General features: G+C 49.5%; 1 protein-coding gene across 1 annotated transcript in view; it reads left to right on the top strand.

The window, feature by feature from the left end:
* RASAL3 (RAS protein activator like 3) overlaps positions 1 to 25,329 on the top strand; it is a 75,761-nt gene extending 50,432 nt beyond the window's left edge. The window contains 7 exon segments of the mRNA XM_048487724.1: positions 2,293 to 2,494; positions 8,044 to 8,147; positions 11,457 to 11,757; positions 16,046 to 16,168; positions 20,395 to 20,594; positions 22,106 to 22,181; positions 24,999 to 25,329. Coding sequence (XP_048343681.1) covers positions 2,293 to 2,494; positions 8,044 to 8,147; positions 11,457 to 11,757; positions 16,046 to 16,168; positions 20,395 to 20,594; positions 22,106 to 22,181; positions 24,999 to 25,082 — 1,090 coding nt within the window. The 3' untranslated portion in view covers positions 25,083 to 25,329.
* Positions 25,330 to 25,545: the final 216 nt, after the last annotated feature.

Genomic DNA, 25,545 nt, shown 5'->3' with positions numbered 1-25,545 from the left:
CAATTAATGTAATTTTATTGGTATCTATTTTTATTTTTGAAATTTACCAGTAGCTGCTGCGTTTCCCACCCTAGACTTATACACGAGTCAATAAGTTTTCCCAGTTTTTTGTGGTAAAATTAGGTACCTCGACTTATATGCAGGTCAACTTATACACGAGTATATAAGGTAGTCTCTTTGGTTGAGTGCATTCACCACTAGAAATCACAGTCCTTTGTGGTAAGGGAAAGTTTTTGTAGACCTTCACTTTCCACAGGAAAGTGAGGGGAAATCAGAAGTTAATTACTTGACTTGACTTGACAGAAGTTAATTTTAATTCCCATGTTTCCTGTGGAAACCTTGTGTTTCCCAGTCAATATTCTAACAGTGTTTCATTAAAAGCCTTTCTTTTAAAATAATTCTAGATACGATTTTAATGCAAACATAAATACAAAAGATACTAGTGTGATGTAGATCAATGTTACACGAGTATGCAGGCAGTGGTGGGATTCAAATAATTTAACAACTGGTTGTTTACAAGCACCATTTTAACAACCTTTTCTGCCGAAGTGGTGCGAACCGGCTGAATCCCACCACTGTATTCCTTCTCTATCTTAAATTAAACCGCAACCGCCACACTCCCAATATGACTTTTAAAGTGAGAAAAGATAGCTTGTTGAATGAAACCTTTGAATTTTCTGGAAGTATTTACCATGCAGCAGACAAAAAACAAATGGATGGGAGCATTGGGGCTCTTCCCCCTTGAGCACACATGGTGGGTGACTCACTGTGCTTGGGGACAGGGAGTGGGATTTTCATGCCTTGTTGCAGAGGCGTAGCTGGGCCAAACTGCACCCAGTGTGCATTCCACATTTTCTGCCCCCTGCCCCCCCCGTGGCACCCCCCTTCATGGCATCCCCCCTTCCCCCTTCCCCCGTCCCCCGTCCCCTGGGAACTGTAGTTCCTCAGGCCATTTTTACTGAGAACAAGGCCTTTTGAAGCCTGAAAAAGTTCTGAAAAAGGAACTAATGTAAGTATGGGAAGGGGGGGCGCCGCAGGGGGGCGTGCGGGGGGCATGGTGGGAAGGGGTAGGGGCCTGGGGGCAATTTTTTGTGCCCCCAGGCGTGTGCCTGGTGCACGACGCACCCCCACCCTGTCCCCTTGTGGCTTCGCCACTGCCTTGTAGTTCTAGAACAGGGGTAGGGAACCTGCGGCTCTCCAGATGTTCAGGAACTACAATTCCCATCAGCCTCTGTCAGCATGGCCAATTGGCCATGCTGGTAGGGGCTGAAGGGAATTGTAGTTCCTGAACATCTGGAGAGCCGCAGGTTCCCTACCCCTGTTCTAGAAGCTTCCAAAATCATGTACTATGCAGGCACAAAAAGCCATCTGTGCTAAAAATTCATAGAAAAACTTGATAATAAGGAGCAGAGTCAGTTGCTTTCATAAGTAAAGGTTTACTGGCTATAAGAGAAGGGTAACTTGGAATTAAAACAACAAATTACTTACTAACTGGCTAGCTGCACAGGCTAGCTACCTTTAGCTATCTCATGATGTACTACTATAGCCAGTGGCGTAGCACCCATGGAGCAGGGGGGGACGTGATGCCCCGGACGGAGCTGCGTCGGAGGCAGCTTACATCACAGCAACTCTAGGAGGTAGATTAAGCGGAGACAGAAGAAAGCCAATGTTATGCTCAAAGTCTTCATCAAACAGTCAAATGTGTATGGCTAAAGAAAGACCTTTCCTGCTGTGTCCTCTTTCAAACCTGGTACAAATCTGGCAGGGTTCTCCTCAAGACAGATGTTTAAAAATCCCTGCTTTATTCTACTATGCTTTTACAGCCAGGCTCTTAACTTGTGTTCACCTGTTAAATTTTGAAGATTCTTGTTTCCAATTTTTTACATGATCTGCCTTGAGACAGTGCAGAGGCGTATCAGGGGGAAATGGCGCCCGGGGACAACACCTCCAGGCGAGGCAGCAGCCAGCTGGAGTCAGGAGCCTGCCGGGTCGGAGGTGTGAACTTGCCCTGGGAGGGGCGGGAGCCAGCCTATGGCTGCGGAAACCAGCTGGGCCAGTGAGCGGGGCACACCATTCTGTCACGTGGGGGGCACCTGGCGCCCCCCCATGTGACAGAATGATGTGCACCTGGGGACATGGGATACCCCATTTCCCTGTAGACGGTATGCCACTGAGACAGTATGTGTGAAGAGGTGGCGTAGAAAACCCACAAGTCAATAAATCCTTAAATGCCTTAACTTCTTCTTTGAGCAGCAGCTAAAGCCCAACAGCTTGCCGTTCTGTTTCCTGCAGGTTTGGGGAGAAGGAAGCCTACATGAGTTTCATGAATGAATTCCTGGAGCGCAACTCGGATGCCATGACAGCATTCTTCAAGCGGGTCTCAAATCCTAGCAACACCATCCCCTTTGCAGATTATGGGGACTCCACTGACCTCACCCTGGAGTTGTCTATCCTTCATTCCCTCCTCTGCAACATTTTCTGCAGCCTAGATGAGGTACTTCTCTTGGGGTTTGGCATTTCTGCCCCCCACCCCCATCCCAATAATCTCCTGATCAAAAACAGATCCCAGGATGACCCAACAAGTGTGACACTGTGAGGATGACAGCATCTTCAGAAAGCTTACCTGTCTGGGGATGCCCCCTGCCACACAGACACAGACACACCACTGTTGGCTCCAGGCTGCCTCTGATAGGACATAAATAAAGCACATTAATCCCAGGTTAAGGACAGAGACAGGGTATACAGGTGTCTCTATGCTAATAGTAGAAGCATTCGACCTAAAATGGGGGAGCTAGAGTACAGAGTTTTGAAGGAGGACTTTGATATAGTGGGCATTACAGAGACATGGTGGAATGAGGAGAACCAGTGGGATGCTGTTATACCAGGCTACAGGCTCTATAGGAAGGATAGGACAGGGCGCATTGGGGGTGGAGTTGCCCTTTACATCAAAGAGAGCATAGTATCACATAAAATAGACAATGCAAGGGGAGCTGGTTCCCCTACAGAATCACTGTGGATATCAATACCAGGTGTGAAGGACAGTTTAATATTAGGAATATATTATCGTCCCCCTGACCAAAGTGCACAAGAGGATTCTGAGATGGAAAAAGAAATTAGAGAGGCCAACAAAAACAAAAATGTAGTGGTAATGGGTGATTTTAACTATCCCCATATAAACTGGAAAAATGCATGTTCAGGTCATAGTAAGGAGAGAGCATTCCTGGATATGCTGAATGACTGTGGCTTAGAGCAGATGGTTGTGGAACCAACCAGGGGAGAGGTGATCCTAGATCTAATTCTATGTGGGACCCAGGACCTGGTGCAGGAAGTCAGTGTTGTTGAGCCGATAGGGAACAGCGACCACAATGCTGTCAGATTCAGTATCTCAGCATGCGAACAAGTGGCAACTACTAATGTAGTTACATTCGCCTTCAGAAAGGGAAATTTCTCAAAGATGAGGGGGATAGTGCGCAGGAAGCTGAAAGGGAAAATCAAGAGAGTCAAAACTGTCCAGGATGCTTGGAGGTTATTTAAAAACACAGCAATAAAAGCTCAGCTGGAATGTGTTCCACAGGTTAGCAACAGCCGCAGAAGGCCATTGCGTTCACATCCTACATGTGAGCTCCCAAAGGCACCTGGTGGGCCACTGCGAGTAGCAGAGAGCTGGACTAGATGGACTTTGGTCTGATCCAGCTGGCTTGTTCTTATGTTCTTATGATTGGCCAGTCACAAGGGCAAGGATGCAAACGTACTCTTGTAATGTGTATAAAATTGATGTTATCATTTGAAATGTGCATGATTTTTCAGAGGAAATTACATCAAACAATTTCAGACAAATTGCTTATAAAGCATGCAAGGCAGATGCAAAGTTACAACTGACAACTGACAACCCCCTCCCCTTTCCTCCCCTCTCTTGCATGCCACCCCTCCCCTCCCCCTCCTCCCGCTAGGGTGGGTGGGCCATGTCCAGATGCGGGGCCCCTCCCCTTTCCACCCCTCTCTTGCATGCCATCCCTCCCTCCCCTTCCCCTCCCTCCCTCCACTAGGGTGGGTGGGGCAGGTCCAGATGCCGGGCCCCCTCACTCCCCCCTCCCTTGCATGCAACCCCTCCCTCAAACTATAAAATCAAACAACCTCCCTAAGTTGTTGTAAGGGTGTTGTGGGTTTTCCGGGTTGCATGGCATTGTGTCCAGTAGCATTTTCTCCTTTAGGTGTTATGGGTTTTCAGGGTTGTATGGCTGTGTTCAGCCATAGAAGCCGGAAAACCCACAACACCCTAGTGATTCTGGCTGTGAAAGCCTTTGACAATAATTGTTGTAAGTCCCAAACCAATTTGTCTAAAATTGTTTGATTTAATTCCCGTTGAATAATCATGCAAGTCTCAAATCATGAAGTTCATTTTGTGTCTATACATTACAACAGTATATCTGCAGTTTTGCTCTTTTTTTGCTGCGGATACCTTTTGATTTTTTTATCGGCCAGTCACAGCTGCTCTACATTAGTGATGGTGCAATCACAGCAGGGATATAACATTTCAAGGAATGTTGAATCCATGAGTTTGCGGACTGCTTTCAAAAATATTGAAATATGTGCTGTACTTTCCTACTTTACTGAAACTTATATTGTTCTGAAATACTTTATGTTAGCACCATGTAATATTTGACATGATCATGGAATTTGGAAATATAAATGTCTTCTTGCACAAACAAAACTGCAAATATACCCAATTTGAGAGAAAATTGAGAGAAAATTGCAAACTGTTGTACTAGCTGGTACTTTAGCATATATATCTTAAATTTGCCAGTGTGGTGTAGTGGTTAAGAGCAGGTGGATTCTAATCTGGAGAACCAGGTTTGATTCCCCACTCCTCCACCTGAATGGCAGAGGCTTTTCTGGTGAACCAGATATGTTTCCGTACTCCTACATTCCTGCTGGGTGACCTTGGGCTAGTCACAGTTCTCTCTGAACTCTCTCAGCCCCACCTGCCTCACAAGGTGTCTGTTGTGGGGAGAGGAAGAGAAAGAAGCTTGTAGGCCACCTTGAGTCTCCTTACAGAAGAGAAAGGTGGGGTATAAATCCAAACTTCTTCTCTTCCCAGAAGCGTACCAGGGGTAAATGGCGCCGGAGACAAATTGTCTCCATGATGCCCTCCCAGGCTCTGCCCCCCACCACCCTAGCTCCATCCCCTGATGCCCCAGGCTCCACCCCCACTTCCCTCAACCTCGCCCATGTGACCATGGACATGGTCTAGGGTGCCTACCTCCCCCCCCACAGACTCCCCCTGCCAGCTGGGCTCCCATCCGGCAGCCTGAAGTCTCTTCTAACCTCCCCTCCGGGCAGGCCAGAAGAGACTGCAGTCCCAGCCTCGGAGATCTTCTTTTATAAGCACTGAGGCTGGGGGTGGGGCTTGGGGAGCAGGAAGTCCCACCCCTTCCTGCTCCCCAAGCCCCACCCCTGACCTCAGTGCTTATAAAAGAAGATCTCCGAGGCTGGGACTGCAGTCTCTTCTGGCCTGCCCGGAGGGGAGGTCAGAAGAGACTGCAGGCTGCCAGATGGAGGGAAGGAAGGGAAGGGGGAGTCCAGGATGGGATTGAGGGTGCTTGGAGGCACTCAAAAATGACCAGACAGCAGGAATTCCTGGTCACGTGGGGTGCCGATTTTGCACCCCCCACGTGACCAGCAGAGTGGCGCCCGGGGACAAGAGGTACCCCTTGTCCCTAGGCAGATACGCCACTGTCTCTTCCTCACCTGAGAAATAGGAAAGATTACTGTTTCTCATTATCTAATGCTATACTAGTTTGCCATACATAAAAATCTTCATGCTACTCCTTTTGAGTAAGCAGATCCTTGAGTAAGAGTGTCTCACCCATTCCAAATGAAAAAAATATTTCATAGGAATTTTTGAGAACCAGCATAGTGTAGTGGTTAAGAGCGATGGACGCTAATCTGGAGAACCAGGTTTGATTCACCTCTCCTCCACATGAGCGGCAGTCTCATCTTTCCCCGCTCTTCCACTTGAAGCCTGCTGAGTGACCTTGGGGTAGTCACAGTTCTCTCTGAAATCTCTCAGCCCCACCTGCCTCACAAGGTGTCCATCTTGGGGAGAGGAAGGGAAGGAATTTGTAAGCTGCTTTGAGACTCCTTACAGGGGTGAAAGGCAGGGTAACAAATCCAGCTTCTTCTTTTCTTCTACTTCTCCAACATATTTCCTGCTTTTCCATCAGAAAACTGAGCGAACCTCCTTGGAATTTGTGGGCCTTTGCAAAACTACTTTTTTTTTTCCTGGGAGTTTTTGTATTGAGGAAGGGGCAGAGGCAGATTTGGTTCAAATTTCACCAAGTCAGCATTTTGGCCTTTTGTTCTTCTAATGTTCTTCTAAGCGGCTTAGAGGATGGCTTGAACAACCTTGATGCAAAACTAATCTGGAGCTTGAAAGGTTTATGGATAGGAACTGGTTAGGACCTTGCTCTGAGACATCTAGAGCAGGTGTCTGCAACCTACGGCTCTCCAGATGTTCATGGACTACAATTCCCATCAGCCCTGCCACTTTGCCATGCTGGCAGGGGCTGATGGGAATTGTAGTCCATGAACATCTTGGAGAGCCATAGGTTGCAGACCCCTGATCTAGAGGATGGATGGGATGTGGAATAAATAACATCAGAGAACCAGCATGGTGTAGTGGTTATAGCATCAGACTAGAAAGGATTACAGCAAAATGGGTCATGGGATTTCCAGTAAGGGGGAGCCAGGTATCCATTTATCCCCTTAAAAACATGCAATCGAAATGGTCCAAAGTTCCATGAAGCGGTGAGTGTGAACTCACCTGCTCTCCAAGGCTGGACATGGTTGGAAAGAGAGAAACTCCCCTGCCTCTCTGGCCATGCCAAACCTTCCCCTGCAAGATACTGCAGCAGGGCCGTACTGCCCACAGGGACATGTGGTGCCACATGTCCCCAGGCGCACGCCATCTAATCATGTGGGGGGAGCGGCAGGCCCGGGCCGTGCTCACAGGCTACAAGCGGTAGACCTGGGCACTGTTGCTGGCTCTGGGTGGAAGACCTGGGAGCCTTGCTGGCTTTGGGTGGTAGACCCGGGTGCCGTCGCCAACCTGGCACTCCTCCATGAGATTGGCAGATGGTTCGATTGTCATGATTAAAAAAATAAAGGTTCACAAAAGGTTCATCTTCTAAGTCAGCAGAAGTTTGTTCAAGGCCGGAGACAGTCAGTCTAGGGCAAAGTAGCAACAGTTGACCTTTAACAATGATTGGTGAGTTCAACTGTGAGGCTGTTGCCGGGGTGGGGGAAAAGTATCCAGTTGGATGTGTAAGATGCCAAGCATTGTATATGCTAAGTTCAGAGTGTTGAGTTCAGTGTGTGTGTTCACTGTGTTCTCGATGAAGAGTTCTGTATAGCTTTATAGTCTTGTATAGCGTCGACTTGTGTAACCTTGCAACTGCTAAAGTAAAACCTTCCTATGGAAAGAACATCTTGTGTGGAGAGTATTCTTTTCCAAGTGTGGGAGAAGGTTGCAGTGAGTGCAAGAAGACTAAGAAGACTATAGACCTTCTCATCTTACCAGAGTGACCGCTTCAAACTCTGCTGATAGAAGAAGAAAAGTTTGGATTTATATCCCCCCTTTCTCTCCTGTAGGAGACTCAAAGGGGCTTACAATCTCATTGCCCTTCCCCCTCACAACAAACACCCTGTGAGGTAGGTGGGGCTGAGAGAGCTTGGAAGAACTGTGACTACCCCAAGGTCACCCAGCTGGCGTGTGTGGGAGTGCACAGGCTAATCTGAATTCCCCAGATAAGCCTCCACAGCTCAGGCGGCAGAGTGGGGAATCAAACCCGGTTCCTCCAGATTAGATACATGAGCTCTTAACCTCCTACACCACTGCTGCTTTCCCCCTGACCCGCCCCCCAAATCTAGAGAAAATGGAGGGGAGATGAGACAGATTTTGCCCCGGGCTCCATTTTTCCTAGATATGCTTCTGTACTGCAGCAATTCTTGATGGGGACTAATGTCTGCTCTGTTGCTTCTAAGTGCACCCAGAAGAGGCTGGACCCTCTGCCCACCATTCTGCATGCTATCCAGAAAGGAACCCCTGTGCCTGTGTCTGTTCAGCTTGGCCTCAGCACAGACCAAAGGTAAGGAATTGCCTTTAGGATACTGATCAGAGTTTGGAAATGCTACCCCAAGCTTGTGTGGGACAGGAGAGCAATACAAAGGAAAGACTCAGTTAGGTCAATTCCGCACTTGTGTTATCGACCTAAGTTCGAGCTGCGTTCGACCTAAGTGCTCCACACAACCACTGGGATCGACGTGGTTTTGTACCAGCTTCGCCCCGTGTAACGGTCAAATTTCCGACTCCAGTTGGGAACTACTACTTTTTCAGGGAACCACGCTCGAACTCAGCTCGATTCCAGTAAAGTGCGGAATCTCTGGTGCCAGGAGTCCCTCATTCAGCCAATCACAGCTGAGTGTTTCGGGCATGCGTACAGCTGGCCAATCAAAAAACACCACCTTTGTCCCTCCATTCCTGTGGCAGTTTTTTTATAACGTGTGTGTGGATAGACGGAACATGGCCGTAGAACAGTAGCCAGTCGGAACGGAGCGGTGAAGAGGCACAAGATGATTCCGCCCTCCGAGCTGGGATCAAGCTGGTTGCAGTGGGGAACAGCAATGGCTTCGACCTAGGTTAGTACCCTTCTCAGGGAACTGGGTCGAACCTATTTTACTCGTGTGCGGAATCGCCCTTTGTGGACTGCCCACTCTGTGGTTGTTCTCAGGCTTTGGAATAATTGCCCCTCGGAGGTTTGCTGGGTGCCTACCCTTTATGGGTTCAGGAGGCTGGCAAAGACTTCCCTCTTTGTTCAGGCATTGGGTTAGTCTTCCTGAATGCCCCCCTATGATGCTGCCAATTGGGTGGGCGGGGATGAGGGCTAGGGTTAAGATTTTAACGTTTGTATGTTACAGGGTTTTTAAGAGATGATTTTATGTATGGGGATGTTGATAAGAATATTGACAAGGTGAAGTGGGTCCAGAGGAGGGCAACCAAAATGGTACAAGGTCTGGAATCTGTGTCCTATGAGGAGAGACTTAAGGAGCTGGGGATGTTTAGTCTCTTTGGAGGTTTTTAAACAGAGGCTGGATGGCCACAAAAACCAGCGTGGTATAGTGATTAACAGCAGGTGCATTCTAATCTGGAGAACCAGGTTTGATTCCCTGCTCTGCCACTTGAACTGTGGAAGCTTATCTGGTGAACTAGATTAGCTTGTGTGCTCCAACACACGCCAGCTGGGTGACCTTGGGCTAGTCACAGTTCTTCTGAGCTCTCTCAGCCCCACCTACCTCACAGGGTGTTTATTGTGTGTGGGGGGAGGAGATTGTAAGCCCCTTTGAGTCGCCTTACAGGAGAGAAAAGAGGATATAAATCCAACCTTCTTCATCCCCATCCTCATGTCGGGAGTGCTTTGATTGTGTATTCCTGCATGGGCAGGGGGTGGACTGAATGGCCCTCGTGGTCTCTTCCATGACTCTATGATTCTAACATTATAGCTGCCAAGAAATCTTGAATATAGGCAGGGTATGAATTTAAAAATAAATATATAAAATTTGGTCATGCTCAGTGCTTGCCTGGAACCAGAAGAGAATGTGTTTTTATTTTTGTATATTTTATCACGAATATTTCTGTGCTGCCTCTTCAGAGTCCCACTCAAGGCAGCCAACAATTAAAAGCCCCAACATAAAAACAAGTCCTTAAACACAAGCAGCATAAAAACTGTCCATAAAACCAGTCATTAGAAGCTACTAACCTAAAAACCCCAAGTAAGAGCCAGGGCAAAAAGACATGTTTTAGCCTAGTGCAGACCTGGGCATTATACGGCCCGCGGGCCACATCCGGCCCGCCGGATGACCCTGACTGGCCCCCTTGCCGTCCTGGGGAGCGAGGCGCCTTTGAAAACCCCGCAGAAGCCGGTTGCCTTGGCTGCCGGCTTCTGCGGGGCTTTCAAAAGCGCCTCGCCCCCCTGCCTTTTGGCCCGGCCCTCCACAATATTTTTTGTTTCTTATGCAGCCCCATGGAAAAAATAATTGCCCACCCCTGGGCTAGTGCCTAAAAGAATGTAAATCAGGTGCCTGGCAAGACTTGAGGGGGAGGTTGTTCCAAAGGTGAGGGACCACCACAGTTGGCTCTAGCCCCTCTGCAGGTGGGGGTACAGAGAGGAGGCCTGGAAAGGCAGATAGTAACTGGTGGTCAACAGACTATGGGAGGAGGCAGTCCTTCAGGTGGGATTGGTTCCCAACACTGATTAGTTCCACTCCTTGCCACTTGGACAGTGGATGTGGATTGAGGTGGTCAGGAGAGGGTTAGGAATGGGGGGGCATAAGAACCCCATGTGCCTATGTAACCTCTATCTGTGGGTTCTGTGGGGCAGAACTTGGAATGAGTTTGCAACAACAAATTTTAAAAACAACAAAATGGTTTACTTTCTTAACATATAACATATAACACATAACATCAACATTTTACATCACACTTCAAGGTCCTGTTCAGGTTGCATTTTCAAGTCCTTATATTTACAGTCTACTGATACTGCCAAGTCCAATTCTTCTTTGCAAGTGGGTTGGCTCCTGAAGACTCCAAGGGCTTGATGAACAGGATTCAACATGATGAAGGTTTCCAGGAGAACTCTCACCCATTACAACCACAAAAAACCCTGAAACAATAAACTCCAACATTTACAACATAGCAAAAATAAACAACTACCTTCCCAGTAGTTCCCAATAACATTGCAGTTTCCTTAACAAGGTGTTCAGGGCTTATACAACCAAGGTCCGAGTCTGGTAGCCTTGTCTCCTCCAAACCACATGAGCTCTGCAGCCTCCTCCTGCTTTGGGTCTCCACCCCTTACTGGGTCAACCCATTCTGAGCATGGGGGTTACATCTACACACCCCTGCCCCTCTTCCTAACATTACACCCCCTGATATCCTTTTGATGATGAAATATCTCATTGGTATATAATGGAAAATTAGCATGCAGGTTATCTGCGTGATTTGAGAACTTTTTCAAGAGATACAAAGGACTTTCTCTGACTCGGGTGGTCCAATTCAGATGGTCACTTAGCCTTAACCTGGTTGGGAATCATTGAGTCAATTCCTGTCTCTTGGGCCAATGACTTATACAGTTGTTATGAACTTGTGATGATAAAAGGGAGGCAGGAAAGACCAAACATCCCATCTGGAGTCCATGGAGGAGGTGAGGGATAAAAATGTCCTGGATGGAAGAAACATTCTGTTGTACTCAACCTCTTCATGGGAGTGAGAGTGGGGGGCCTCCTCCTCTCCCTTCAGGTGGGATAGTTTCAGCGTCAGTGACGAGGCTCAAGCCATGGGCTCTTTTGTGGCCGTGCTTCTTCCTCCAAGGTCCACCTGACTTCCCCTTTCTCTGTTCCAGAGGGACAGAAAACCAGAAGCCAGGATTTGTGCCGCCACGGGAACTAGGCAAATACAACCCTCTGATCAAGAGCCACTCCATGAGCAACATCCAGAAGGTCCGAGGCAAGGAGGAGCCGTTGGCCACTTTCCCCCAAACTAAGAAGAGCAAAGTGCAGCGCACCCATAGCGTTCCCACTCAGACCAAGGGCACCCGGCATCCGCGCAAGCAAGGCAGCACAGAGCGTGTGGCTAAAGGTCGGGACAGTGGCCCCTGGCCTGGTACCTTCCACCCATGTGGCAGCGGCAGAAAGGACTCCTGGGTAAGATGGGCTCCAAGCTGAACTCCCCAACCTTTCCTGTGGCCAGGCCCACCCCTGGCCTCTGTGACCTGTGCAGTTCCCCGAGCACAGTGTAGAGGACTGGAAGGAGGGAGCAGAAGATGCACAGTTGTTATGGAACCATGCTTCATCTGTGTGGTCATATGTGCAGTCCCTCATGGGGCTGCGCATGCACAGGCCTGCCACAGAGAAGAAGCGCAGGCTTTTCTTCAGGCATTCATGAAGCAACAGGACGCTCCTTCCAGTGGTGGGATCCAAAAATTTTAGTAACAGGTTCCCATGGTGGTGGGATTCAAACAGTGGCGCAGCACCAATGGGGCTGGGCGGGGCATGATGGGGGTGTGGCCGTGCACTCCGGGGGCGGGGCATTAATAATTTCTCTGTTACTGTAAAAAACTCTTACTGTAAAAAAAAAGTTCCTAATTTCCAGCTGGTATCGTTCTGTCCATAATTTAAACTCATTATGGCAAGTCCTATCATCTACTGCCAACAGAAACAACTACTTCTACCTCTAATTGGCTGCCTGTCAAATGCTTAATACTTTCAAATACTTAATTTTGTTTCTAGAAATCAAAAGAAGGATACTTTCCTTAAACAAGGAACTTCACCATATTTCTAAAACATGTTTTTAAAACAGCCCAACAGGGAGAATTATCCCGTTTTTTACCTTCGCTAACCAGCCACATAGGAAACAACAGGACTTTATGATTTTTGGACCTAATGGAATTTCTAACGGAAAAGCAGACCCAATTAGTAACCCCCTCTCAGCACACACAAATAATTAGTAACCCACTCTCGGGAACTGGTGAGAACCTGCTGGATCCCACCTCTGGCTCCTTCCCTCTCAAAGCCATGGACGGAAACAGTTCGCACCAAAACAGTCCTGAGGTTGGTGGCGAGGGAGCGATCCCCTGTGTTCTCTTTTTGCCACTGCATTGATGATGTAAAAGATGAAGGGCAACAGGTATATTTGGAATATATAATCCTGTCAACCAAAGTAACGGGCGGAAATGTGGACTGTGAAGCACAACAAATTAGAATAGTTTATCTGTCAAAAGACCAGCCGTTTTTCCTCAGGAGTTCATAAAAACATAAGCAGAACTTTACTTGAACTGAGAGAGAAAACATACAGTTTATACATTAACAAAGTATCACAAATAATAGTTACATGCACAGTTCATGGTTTGTTACAGTATGGTTGTGTTAGAATATCTTTTACTCACAGCACTTTATATATCATTTGGTTTACAGAGCACATCTTGGTTATTCAGTCAGTCTCCTAAGTCGATTCTGCCCTTGCGTTATCGACCTAAGTTCAAGCTGCACTCGACCTAAGTGCTCCGCACAACCACTGGGATCGACGTGGTTTTGTACCAGCTTCGCCCCGTGTAACGGTCAAATTTCCGACTCCAGTTGGGAACTACTATTTTTTCAGGGAACCACGCTCAAACTCAGCTCGATTCCAGTAAAGTGCGAAATCTCTGGTGCCAGGAGTCCCCCATTCAGCCAATCACAGCTGAGTGTTTCGGGCATGCGTACAGCTGGCCAATCAAAAAACGCCACCTTTGTCCCTCCATTCCTGTGGCAGTTTTTTTTATAACGTGTGTGGGGAGAGACAGAACATGGCCGTAGAACAGTAGCCAATCGGAACGGAGTGGCGAAGAGGCACAGGATGATTCCGCCCTCCGAGCTGGGATCAAGCTGGTTGCAGTGGGGAACAGCAATGGCTTCGACCTAGGTTAATACCCTTCTCAGGGAACTGGGTCGAACCTATTTTACTCGTGTGCGGAATCGCCCCTAGTGTGTGGTGAGGGAACACTACCAATGGATTTTAACTGTCACCTTTAGAATGTTCGTGCAGCTTCCCAGAATTCCCTGCTGCTCTTGCTACTGCTGCATGCAAAACAAGGCTGGAAATTCCAACAAAAGAAGGGTTTTGCCTTATTTTCAAAATGCTCCAATGTGGGGCAAAGATGGCAAAGAATGACAACCGTCTTGATTGCCTGTTATGCCTCAGCGAAGGCCATATTTTGGCTTTGTAAAAGCATATGCCCTGTTCTCCAAAGGCCTACCATGTTAGGGTGTTGAGGCTTAAGGCAATTCTTTATGAGCAGTCGACTCCAGATCCTGCGTTTACATTGGGAGGTATGTCATCAAAAGCTCCATCAATAGTGTCAGTGCTGATTGCACAACGTTCTGCTTTGGGCCTTGGGGATAGGGCATCTTTCTTGTTTCCTGCAAAGGAAAGAACCAAACCAGTGTAAAGGGAAAGGAGTTCCCCTGCCCACAAGAAGTTGGGATGAGCTCGGCACTCTGAATCTTCCTCACCACTGAGGAAATTGCCATCCTCCCCTCAGGGATGCAGATCTGGGCAGTCCAGGTTGGATTGACATTGGTTACCCTCTCTGTTAGGTTCAGCACAAATGGTTCTTGAAGATTGCTTGCTGAGGGCATGGCTTTTCTTCAAATTTAGAGGCCCATCCTTTGACGAGTGTCTTTGCCTCTGAGGCATCTGAATTCTTCATCCGATAAGTCCATACGAAGCTCTGGATCACTGTATTGTCGAAAGCTTTCAGGAATTCCCGCCCAGGAATGCCCCGCCCCTGGAATGCCCAGCCACACCCCCGTTGTGCCCCGCCCAGCCCCATTGGTGCTACGCCACAGTTTGAATCCCACCACCATGGGAACCTGTTACTAAAATTTTTGGATCCCACCACTGGCCTCACCCCACCTTGAAAGTGGTTAGTTTGCTATTCTCCCATGTGGGACTGCACATAAGACCACAAAGACGAAAAGCAACATTGCATTTACCTGTAACTGTTGTTCTTCAAGTGGTCTTCTGTGTAGGCACATATCTCTCCCTCCTTCCCCACTGTGGACTATATCTTCATCACTCTGACACTTACCTCTCAAAGGACTGTGTCTGTGGTGGCAGTTGGAGAATGGAGGGGAATGCTCCCTGCCCACAGCTCTGAGGGGGAGGGAATGTTCTGTTGCTGCAGGAATGCTGGAAGAAAGGCTTGCTATTCTTCTCTGCGGCAGGCCTGTGCATGTGCAGTCCCACGTGTGCCTGCTCAAAAGACCACTTGATGAACAATAGTTGCAGCTAAGTGCAACGTTGTTTTCCTCATTCACAGTCCTCAGCACTGCATGCTTAGGAAGTTGATAAACTTTGTTGAACAGGGGTAGGAAGAGACAACCCCCCTCCCCCCCCCCCCCGCTAATTTATTAAGCCACCTCATTGCTTTTTGGCAGTGCCTTTTTTCTCGTTGACAAAAGAAGCAAAAACACAAACTGGATGATTTCAATGGAGTCCAGTTTTCACAAATGAGAACACACACACACGTTATTTTGATAGCAAAATCTGAACTTTCTGGTCCTAGAATCTAGGGTTGTTAAATTAAAAATCATAGGGCCGAAGAGACAGGGAACTCTTTTAAGTGCTTCCATGAAACATAGACAGAAACAACAGCAGCCCAGTGAAAGAGAGAGAGAGAGAGAGAGAGAGAGAGAGAGCAGAAATATTTGCACACCAGAGAGCCCAAGTATCCAGGTCCCCTGGGTACCTCTCTCCAGATTTGCCCTTGAAAACCAGCTCCAAGGACCTAGGGAGGGTTCCACATCACTCTTCTGAGCTTCCAGAAAATGCTTGGCAGGAGCCTTTCAGGCCACTCAGGCCTGCTCCTGTTTATGGGCCTAGTTCAGTGATGGCGAACCTATGGCACGGGTGCCAGGGGTGGCACTCGGAGCCCTTTCTGTGGGCACACACACACAGAGTTTGCCATGTCTGTGCATGCCCCCCCCCCACACATCTAGGCTGGCCTGGGCCACTGAGCATGACGTGCGCGCACCGGGGTGAGCAGGGAGGACTCAGCTGGCAGGCCTGATGCCTGTGCTCCGGGTGGCTGCTGCCCGAGGGGGGTGGGCATAGAGGAGGCAGAGGTTCTGGAGATGCACAGAGCGGTGCACGCAGGACTTGCTGGAGGCTAGAGCAGGTTGGCCCCTGCTCGAGTGGCTGGGGGGAGGAAGAGGGAGCCAACCGTTTTTTTCTAAACCAAAACCTCAGCATTCAGGTTAAAGTTGGCACTTTGCGATAAATAAGTGGGGTTTGGGTTGCAATTTGGGCACTCGGTCTCAAAAAGGTTCACCATCACTGGCCCAGTTGTATGATGTGAGCTAGAATAGTCTCAGGGTCTGTCACATTTCTCTCGCTCCTGTGATCCGAGAACTTGCTCTCGGAGCTTTCCTAATCATCTTGCCTGTTCTCTAGGAGCATTCAAAGGGTCGTCTGACTGGATCCCTGCCCCGAAAACCCACCGTTCCCTGGCTTCAACACTCAGAAGAGGCTGTGGCAACACAAGGCAGCTTTTATGCAGTGCAACCACTGGAACAGGTAGTAGAACGCCATCTTTCTTACCTTCTTGTGCATACGTTGTCATTCACACATGCACACACCTCTTGAAAGAGACAGCCCGGGAAGTGTGCACACTGTCAATGCTTGCCCAGGGGAGTGTGTGTGTCTAGCTTCCAGATATAATGGCCAATTGTCATGGAAAGAAACATCCTGCCTCTTTCAGAGAAGCTCACTGGGGTGCTATTTGTGCTATTTCATTACATTTAGCCTTTGTTCAGCGTCGGGGCATTATTTTCCCCGGGACAGTTGGCAATCCTATTGACATACAGGATCTGTGAGCAGCTTTGTAAATGGTGCTGAGAGGCAGCTTAGCCTCTGGAGCTTCAGAAGCGGAAGCTATGTTGAGGGAGCCTGTGGGGCTGGAGGAGGGCATGCTGCCAGTGCTGGGGTTGGCTCTTGCCTCAATGGGACTGAAGCAGTGGCATAGTTGCCAGAGGGACATAGGGTGTCAATTGTCCCTGGGTACCCCCCATTAGATGGGAGTACCATTAGATGGGAGCAGCAGTGGCGTAGGAGGTTAAGAGCTCGTGTATCTAATCTGGAGGAACCGGGTTTGATTCCCAGCTCTGCCACCTGGGGAATTAAGATCAGCCTGTACACTCCCACACACGCCAGCTGGGTGACCTTGGGCTAGTCACAGCTTCTCAGAGCTCTCTCAGCCCCACCCACCTCACAGGGTGTTTGTTGTGAGGGGGGAAGGGCAAGGAGATTGTCAGCCCCTTTGAGTCTCCTGCAGGAGAGAAAGGGGGGATATAAATCCAAACTCTTCTTCTTCTTCTAGATCACGTGGGGGGCGCCTGGCAGACCCATGGCAGGTTCCTGGCTGGGCTGCTCCTTCAGGGACGCCCAGCAGGCCCACAGCAGCCAGGCCAGGAGCCTGCTGTGGGCCTGCCAGGCACCCGTCATCCTGGCCCTGCCAGGCTGCCCAGGACCACCGCCAGCTAAGCCAAGACAGGGGGCGCCTGGAGCAGGTGTTGCCCCAGGCATCATTTCCCCCCAGTATCAGTGGTGGGATTCAGCAGGTTCGCACCACTTCGGCAGAACCGGTTGTTAAAATGGTGCTCGTAAACAACCAGTTGTGAAATTATGTGAATCCCACCACCAGAACCGGTTGTTGAATAATTTGAATCCCATCACTGCCCGGTATGCCTCTGGACTAAAGCCAAGGAATCTGCAGGGGACATTTTTCCGGGTCGTCTCTCAAAGCAGAAAAGATGCCACTGACTCTGGGAAGAACTCAATGAACTCTGGGAATAACTCAATGGGTCCAGGCTAGTGGTTGTATATCTTCAACCAGCACAGCTTTGGCGGCCTGTTCCATCTTTCAGGCAGAGCCACACATTTCAAGCCACACGTTCATTGGAACGGCCATGTTGTGAGCCGCCTCAAGCCCTTCGGGGATGAGGCGGCCTATAAGTTTAATAAATAAATAAATAAATAAATAAATAAATAAATAAATAAATAAATAAATAAATAAATAAATAAATAAATAAAAACGGGCTGTGTGTGTGTGTTTTCCCCCAATCAAATGTTAGTTGTGGGGCCTTTTGCAGGGAATGCCTGGCAAATTGGAGGGGCTGTTCTCTTTCCTAGCACACTGGCTCTCTCTGCAAATTTCCCTCTCCCAGATATTTCAAAATCCCCATCTAAAGGGAAACTGTAGTGGAGAATCAGCAGGAAGGTGAGATTTGACAGTCAGCAGATTCAAAATGGCATGAACGTTTCTGTCATTGACTCTTAGCCAGAGGCGTAGCAAGGGGGGAAAGCACCCAGTTCACTAGTGCGCCCTCCACCCCGCCCCAGAACGACCCCGTCCCGCTCCGGAACGCCCCTGTCACGTCTCAGAACACCCCCAGAACACCCTCGCTGTGCCCCCACAGGGGCGTGCACCCCCCTTTTCCCTTGGAACTACGCCTCTGCTCTTAGCATTGTCTCTTAGCAGGCTGGCATAACATCATTTAAGTGTTACCAAAGACACGCATCTTGAAAAAGATTAATTACCCTTTATGATTGCAAAATCGTTGGGCAAGTACCTGGCTGCAAGATTGCAGAAGCTTCAGGCCTAACTTTTCTTGTGTCCCGCCTTGAATCAGGTGGGAAATCATGCTTTCAACTTCAAAGCTTCCCAGATGTTGGCAAACCCAGTTTGAATTGGGACCTCCAAGAACAAAAGGAGGGAACTTAGATCTCCCCCCTCCTTGCCTCCTCAGATTGTCCGAAACTTAGGAAGGGGAGTCAAGGTTGCTATTTGCCACATTTTAGAAACAGTTGATGCCCTTAATGGGGCAAATTGCAGCTCCACATGTTCATGCAAGGGCCATTTCAGGTCAGGAAGATGGGATGGGGCAAAGGTCTTACAGATTTTACAGAGCAGAGCAGCAGTGGCGTAGGAGGTTAAGAGCTCATGTATCTAATCTGGAGGAACCGGGTTTGATTCCCCGCTCTGCCGCCTGAGCTGGGGAGGCTTATCTGGGGAATTCAAATTAGCCTGTGCACTCCCACACATGCCAGCTGGGTGACCTTGGGCTAGTCACAGCTTCTCGAAGCTCTCTCAGCCCCACCTACCTCACAGGGTGTTTGTTGTGAGGGGGGAAGGGCAAGGAGATTGTAAGCCCCTTTGAGTCTCCTGCAGGAGAGAAAGGGGGAATATAAATCCAAACTCCTCCTCCTCCTCCTCCTCCTCTTCCTCCTCCTCTTCCTCTTCCTCTTCCTCTTCCTCCTTGTAAAGGTTTCAATGGTGTTGATGGGAAGGGCAGCCGCCTAACCTTGAGTACATTCCACAGCCCGGGCAATGGGCCAGCTTCATCGGCGGAGACTTTATCTCTGCGCGGGAGATGAGGTCTCCGTTCCCATGGGAAGCCGGGAGGGGGATGGGATGGATAGAGTTATAACCTGTGCTTCTGGCGGGAAGTGTCATTCCTGCCACTGCGTGTACTTGAGCTTTCTAAGATGTCTGAATAAACGGTCTTTTTCACCAAAGAGCCTTTTATTTCTGCTTCTATGGAATTCCTTACACTCCTCTTCCTCTTCCTCTTCTTCTTCTTCTTCTCCTTCTTCAGTATACTCCCCAGATATGCAAATATATTAAAAGGAGAACAGAATATCCCACCTTCTGATGAGGGCCAGGCAAGTTCTAGTAGATATGGAAGACAGAGGGCAATTTGAGTATCATTAAAAGGAGGACATGAGTAGGAAATGAGGTTATTCTGCCCTCTGAAGACTGGTCTGCACCCAGCACCACCTAATCCAGTCAAGTCAGCAATGCATGAAGCTCCCCACATTTTGTCCTAAAAATCAGAGAGAGGCACTATGAGGGGAGGAAGGATTAACCTGAAATGGGGGCTCATTCTTTGCCCTGGAAACATACACATACCCATATCAGTAATGACCAAAAGGCTGCTTCAGCAGAGATGAAAAAACCAGGCCCTTCCTGGTTTGTAGCTCAGTTCTTAAGAGTCTGTATTCATACGCTGCCTTTCTCTCCTCTAAGGAGGCTCAAGATGGCTTACAAGCTGAGAGATAGGTGGGGCTGAGAGAGTTCAGAGAGAACTGTGACTAGTCTAAGGTCACCCAGCAGGAATGTAGGAGGGCAGAAACACATCTGGCTCACCAGATAAGCCTCTGCCACTCAGATGAAGGAGTGGGGAATCAAACCCGGTTCTCTAGAATAGAATCCACCTGTTCTTAACCACCACACCATGCTGGCTCTTTTAGAAGTTCTGCTACTTCCATCTCAAAATAGGGATACCTTTATTAGAAATATACCCCTCCACCCACACCAATATATTTTCCAGCAACAGAATTTGGGTCTTCTCTACATAGAGTTATCAAATATCATTATTAATGGATGAGGCCCAGTTAGCTCGACCTGGCTCTCAGACTTTCTCGAGGAGGCATCAATGAGAACTGAACTCAGAATTCTCACGCTGAGTGGCTTCCTCAAGCTCTTCCTTCTCCAGTTTCAGCTAGGGCAGTGGTGGCGAACCTTTGGCACTCCAGATGTTATGGACTACAATTCCCATCAGCCCCTGCCAGCATGGCCAATTGACCATGCTGCAAGGGGCTGATGGGAATTGTAGTCCATAATATCTGGAGTGCCAAAGGTTCACCACCACGGAGCTAGGGCAATGACCTGGGATTCCTGCCTCTCGCCCAAGCTATTTGCAATGTGTTGTGGAGACCCTAACCCTTTACATGCCCTACAGTACAGGAGGCAGGCAAAAGAGATATGGAGGGAGTTGATCTCAGTCAAGGAGAAGCAGCGACTTTGTGAGGAGCAAATGGAGAGACTGACTGCCCAGAATCAAAGGCTCATAGAAGAGCAGGCCAGGTTTCAGGAGCGAGAAGAGGCACTCAGGAAGAAGCTGGAAGACATGGAGAGCATCTCTGCACAGCTCAACAGCAGGTAAAAAAAACCCCAGGAGCCCCCAAGAACCAGCCCCTAAGAACCACAAGAAGCTCTTGGCTGCCAGAAGCCACTTTCTCTTTGGGGTATGCATTCGTAGAATCATAGAATCATAGAGTTGGAAGAGACCACCAGGGGCCATCAAGTCCAACCCCCTGCCATGCAGGAACACACCATCAAAGCACTCCTGACAGGTAGCCATCCAGCCTCTGTTTAAAAACCTCCGAAGGAGGAGACTCCACCACACTCCGAGGCAGTGCATTCCGCTGTCGAACAGCCCTGACAGTCAGGAAGTTCTTCCCAATGTTTAGGTGGAGTCTCTTTTCCTGTACCTTGAATCCATTACTCTGTGTCCTACTCTCTGAGGCAGCAGAAAACAAGTTTGCTCCCTCTTCGACATGGCAACCCTTCAAATATTTAAACATGGCTATCATGTCTCCCCTTAACCTTCGCTTCTCTAAACACCCCAGTTCCCCAAGTCTCCCTTCGTAGGTCACGGATTCCAGATCTTTTACCATTTTGGTTCCCTCCTCTGGGCACGTTCCAGCTTGTCAATATCCTTCTTAAATTTTCGTGCCCACAACTGAACACAGTACTCTAGGTGAGGTCCAGTGGTGGGATCCAAAAATTTTAGTAACAGGTTCCCATGGTGGGTGGGATTCAAACTGTGGCGTAGCGTCAATGGGGCTGGGCAGGGCACGACGGGGGCGTGGCCGGGCATTCCAGGGGCGGGGCATTCCTGGGCGGGGCTGTGGCAAGGACGCAGCCACTACGCCGGTCCTTGGGCTGGAAATGAATGCACACGGGCGCAGGCTGCCACGCACGCTGATGCACCTCCTGCTAGACTGCTTCAAGTTCTGCGCGCTACTGCTGAGAGGAGGGGCGTAACTAAGGCAAAAAATCACGTGGCAAAATCACCAATTAGTAACCCCCTCTTAGCACACCCTAATAATTAGTAACCTACTCTCGGGAACCTGTGAGAACCTGCTGGATCCCACCTCTGGTGAGGTCTGACCAATGCAGAGTAGAGTGGTACAATTACTTCCCTCGATCTAGACACTATACTCTTATTGATGCATCCCCGAATTGCATTGGCTTTCTTGGCTGCCACATCACACTGCTGACTCATGTTCAATTTGTGGTCTACTAAGACTCCCAGATCCCTTTTGCATGTAGTGTTGTCAAGCCAGGTGTCACCTCAGAACAGCCAGTTCTCTGTAGGATCCCCGAAGCTCCAGAGGGAGCCCCCAGGTGCCCTTTGGAATATGCAAATATATGGTGTGTGAAAGGCTGGAAGGGCGGAGCCCAAATTGCAGGACTGTTAAGGGGGGTAGGTGAGCAACTTGGGCTGCCAAGGGGTCGGTCTGTCTTCAACCTACACTTCTTTAAAGGCATCTCCTTTTCGCTTGGAAAGAGGCAGGCGGGGGCGGCTGCGGCTGACCTACCAGTGAGCCCCTGGCAGAATGTGGAGGATTGGAGTTGAAAATGTGCCGGCTCCTCTTCTGTTGCAGGCTGGCAGCTGTGGAGAGCAGCTGGAAGAAGGATTGTGAGAAGCTTCGAGGCACTGAAGAGAGGGCCAAAGATCTGGTAAGAACTGTCTGGGTCTGCAGGAGAAGAAGAAGAAGAGTTTGGATTTATATCCCCCCTTTCTCTCCTGTAGAAGACTCCTTGCCCTTCCCCCCTCACAACAAACACCCTGTGAGGTGAGTGGGGCTGAGAGAGCTCCGTAGAGCTGTGACTAGCCCAAGGTCACCCAGCTGGCGTGTGTGGGGGTGCCCAGGCTAATCTGAATTCCCCAGATAAGCCTCCACAACTCAAGTGGCAGATCAGGGAATCAAACCAGGTTCCTCCAGATCAGAAGAGAGGAGAAATGGAGAACTACTCTGAAGTGTCACCAGCAAAGCTTCAGGGAGCATATAGGATCAGAGAGAATTTCTGGAAATGTTGAAGCAGAGGCATGTGGGGCGGGAAATGGCGCACAAGGGCAACACCTGCTCCAGGCGCCCCTTCCCCATCACCCCACTTGAGCCGGGTGGTCAACAGCAGCCACTCAACCTCCATCCTTGGTGGCCCTGCTGCCTCATCTTCGGAGGCAGCAGGGCCGGCGCCAGTGAAGGTTGAATTGGGGGCGGCAGCTGACCCTAACCCTCAACTTCCATCGGCGGTGGCCCTGCTGCCTCATCTTGAGCCTCTTGCGGGGCTGGACCGAGGGGTGCCCAGCGGGCCTGAGGAAGGCTTTGGTTCGTGGGGAGACATTTTGCACCCCAAAGTGATGAGGGACATGGTGGTGCCCAGGGACACTGGTTACCCCATGTCCCTCTATCAGGTATGCCCACATGTTGAAGCCATGAGGGGGGAAACACTGGTTCAGAAAAACTGAAATACATGTAATATAGCAGTGGCGTAGGAGGTTAAGAGCTCGTGTATCTAATCTGGAGGAACCGGGTTTGATTCCCAGCTCTGCCGCCTGAGCTGTGGAGGCTTATCTGGGGAATTCAGATTAGCCTGTGCACTCCCACACACGCCAGCTGGGTGACCTTGGGCTAGTCACAGCTTCTCGGAGCTCTCTCAGCCCCACCCACCTCACAGGGTGTTTGTTGTGAGGGGGGAAGGGCAAGGAGATTGTAAGCCCCTTTGAGTCTCCTGCAGGAGAGAAAGGGGGGATATAAATCCAAACTACTCCTCCTCCTCCTCCTCTCTTCTTCTTCTTCTTCTTCTTCTTCTTCTTCTTCTTCTTCTTCTTCCTTTTAGCAATATAAAGCATAGAGTTGCAGCTGCATCCACGTGGCGGGGGGAGGGGTATGAAAATGCACCTGTGGAAAAACAGTGGCATCAAACAGCATGAGAATGGAGGGCAACAGTGTTCCCACTTGCAGGTACAACAATTATTTTGTTGGGACCCCCCCCCCCCATGACCCAGAAGCCCCACCCCTTTCTCCTCACTTTCCCTTTCCCTGTTGGACTGTCCTGTAATGCAACAGTGTGGCCTGGCAGGGAAAGGGGGAAATGCCCTTTAAAAAGCTAAAATGAGGAGAAGGCAGAGCCTCCCCACCCCACCCCTGTGGGGGTCACTGGGGGGAAATCTAGGTGGCTACTGCATTTGCTGGACCTCCATTTTCCTGCCTGCTTCAGATAGAAAAAGGTTTATCTTTTCTCCCAAGTGAAGGGGGGAGGGAGAAGCAAGCCCAAGATAAGTTATGCACAGAGTGGGCACAATGTCATCTGGATTTCCCGTTTCTGCCTGTGCACCATGCAGGGAAAAATGCCTTGTGGGAGCAGCCTGAGCCCAAGCTGTATGCTTTACAGTGCGGTGTAGTGGTTAAGAGCAGGTGCATTCTAATCTGGAGAACTGGATTTGATTCCCCGCTCTGCCGCTTGAGCTGTGGAGGCTTATCCACAGTGGCGTAGGAGGTTAAGAGCTCGTGTATCTAATCTGGAGGAACCGGGTTTGATTCCCCGCTCTGCCACCTGAGCTGTGGAGGCTTATCTGGGGAATTCAGATTAGCCTGTGCACTCCCACACATGCCAGCTGGGTGACCTTGGGCTAGTCACAGCTTCTCGGAGTTTTCTCAGCCCCACCCACCTCACAGGGTGTTTGTTGTGAGGGGGGAAGGGCAAGGAGATTGTAAGCCCCTTTGAGTCTCCTACAGGAGAGAAAGGGGGGATATAAATCCAAACTCTTCTTCTTCTTCTTATCTCGTGAACCAGTTTAGCTTGTGCACTCCAACACACGCCAGCTGGGTGACCTTCGGAGCTCTCTCAGCCTCACCCACCTCACAGGATGTGAGGTGGGGAAGGGAAAGGAGGTTGTAAGCCCCTTTGAGCCTCCTTACAGGAGAGAACGGGAGGGATATGAAGACAAACTCTTCTTTTCCTTAATATATTTGTGACATTTAGAAGTTGCACTAAAATAATATTATTGATTTGTGTACATTCCAAGGGTTAGAGATGAAGCTGCCAGCGGTTGCATTTCTTTTTCCTAAGTATGTGTCAGTTTGTGCTGGCTGGACAAATAGGAAAAAAGCCAGTCAGTGGTGTAGCCATCAGGGGGTGGAGTGGGGATCGGTGCATTGAGCACAGCCGTTGGGGTCACGTGGGGGGGGGCAGAAAATCGTCCCCCACATCTCTGCTTCCCCCCCTCGCCTGACCGCACGCTGCCAGGCCCCGCTGCCAGCTAAGGTGAGTGGCAGGTGAGGGGGGCACAGGGGCAGGACACGGAGGCCTGGGGGGGCAGAAAACTCGGAGTCCACCCCGGGCTCCATTTTCCCCAGCTACGCCTCTGGCCAGTGTTCAGGGGAACCCAGATACTTCTTGCAGCTTTTGAATGGTTCTATTCCTCTATGCTTGCGTTTAGATGAATCAGCACAGCCACTGGCAATTTCTGTCCCTCTCTGTCTCTCGCAGGAGCGCTGCTTGTCCCAAATGGAGGGTTACCACGACCAGCTTCTCCATGCCGTCAGCCAGGTCCTGGAATATCAAGGGAAGTGACCCGGTTCTCTGCAGCAGTTTCTCCACGGGACCGCAACTGGGAACGAGACCTAACATGGGTTGCTTTTCACCCCAAAATGGAAACTTCCTAAAAGGCTGACTTCCCAGCCAGAAAAGTGATGGCTCTTCCTAAATTTACTGCAGGCAGTCCCTTGCTCAGCCCTCTAAGGGGGACTCTTATGCAAACGGCTTTAGAGGAGCATCAGTTGACAATCTGTCCAATAACTCTTTCATATCCCCCTGCAACTGCTGCTCCTCCTGTTACCGCCACAGGAAAATAACAAAATATTTTCCTGAGTCAGGTTGCCTGGCTACACTGGCTCCATGCCCAGACGTGGAGACTTGTGTGGTACAGAAGCCTTCATAAGGCTCACAGAGAACGTATATGTATGCTTGTGCCAATGATATATGGTTTCCCTCTTGTTTATGCCATTCTAGGATGTAATAAAAGCCCCCCTTTAGT

Source organism: Sphaerodactylus townsendi, linkage group LG03 (assembly GCF_021028975.2).
Source record: "Sphaerodactylus townsendi isolate TG3544 linkage group LG03, MPM_Stown_v2.3, whole genome shotgun sequence".
Lineage (NCBI taxonomy): Eukaryota > Metazoa > Chordata > Lepidosauria > Squamata > Sphaerodactylidae > Sphaerodactylus > Sphaerodactylus townsendi.
This window is presented reverse-complemented; position numbering and strand designations above follow the sequence as displayed.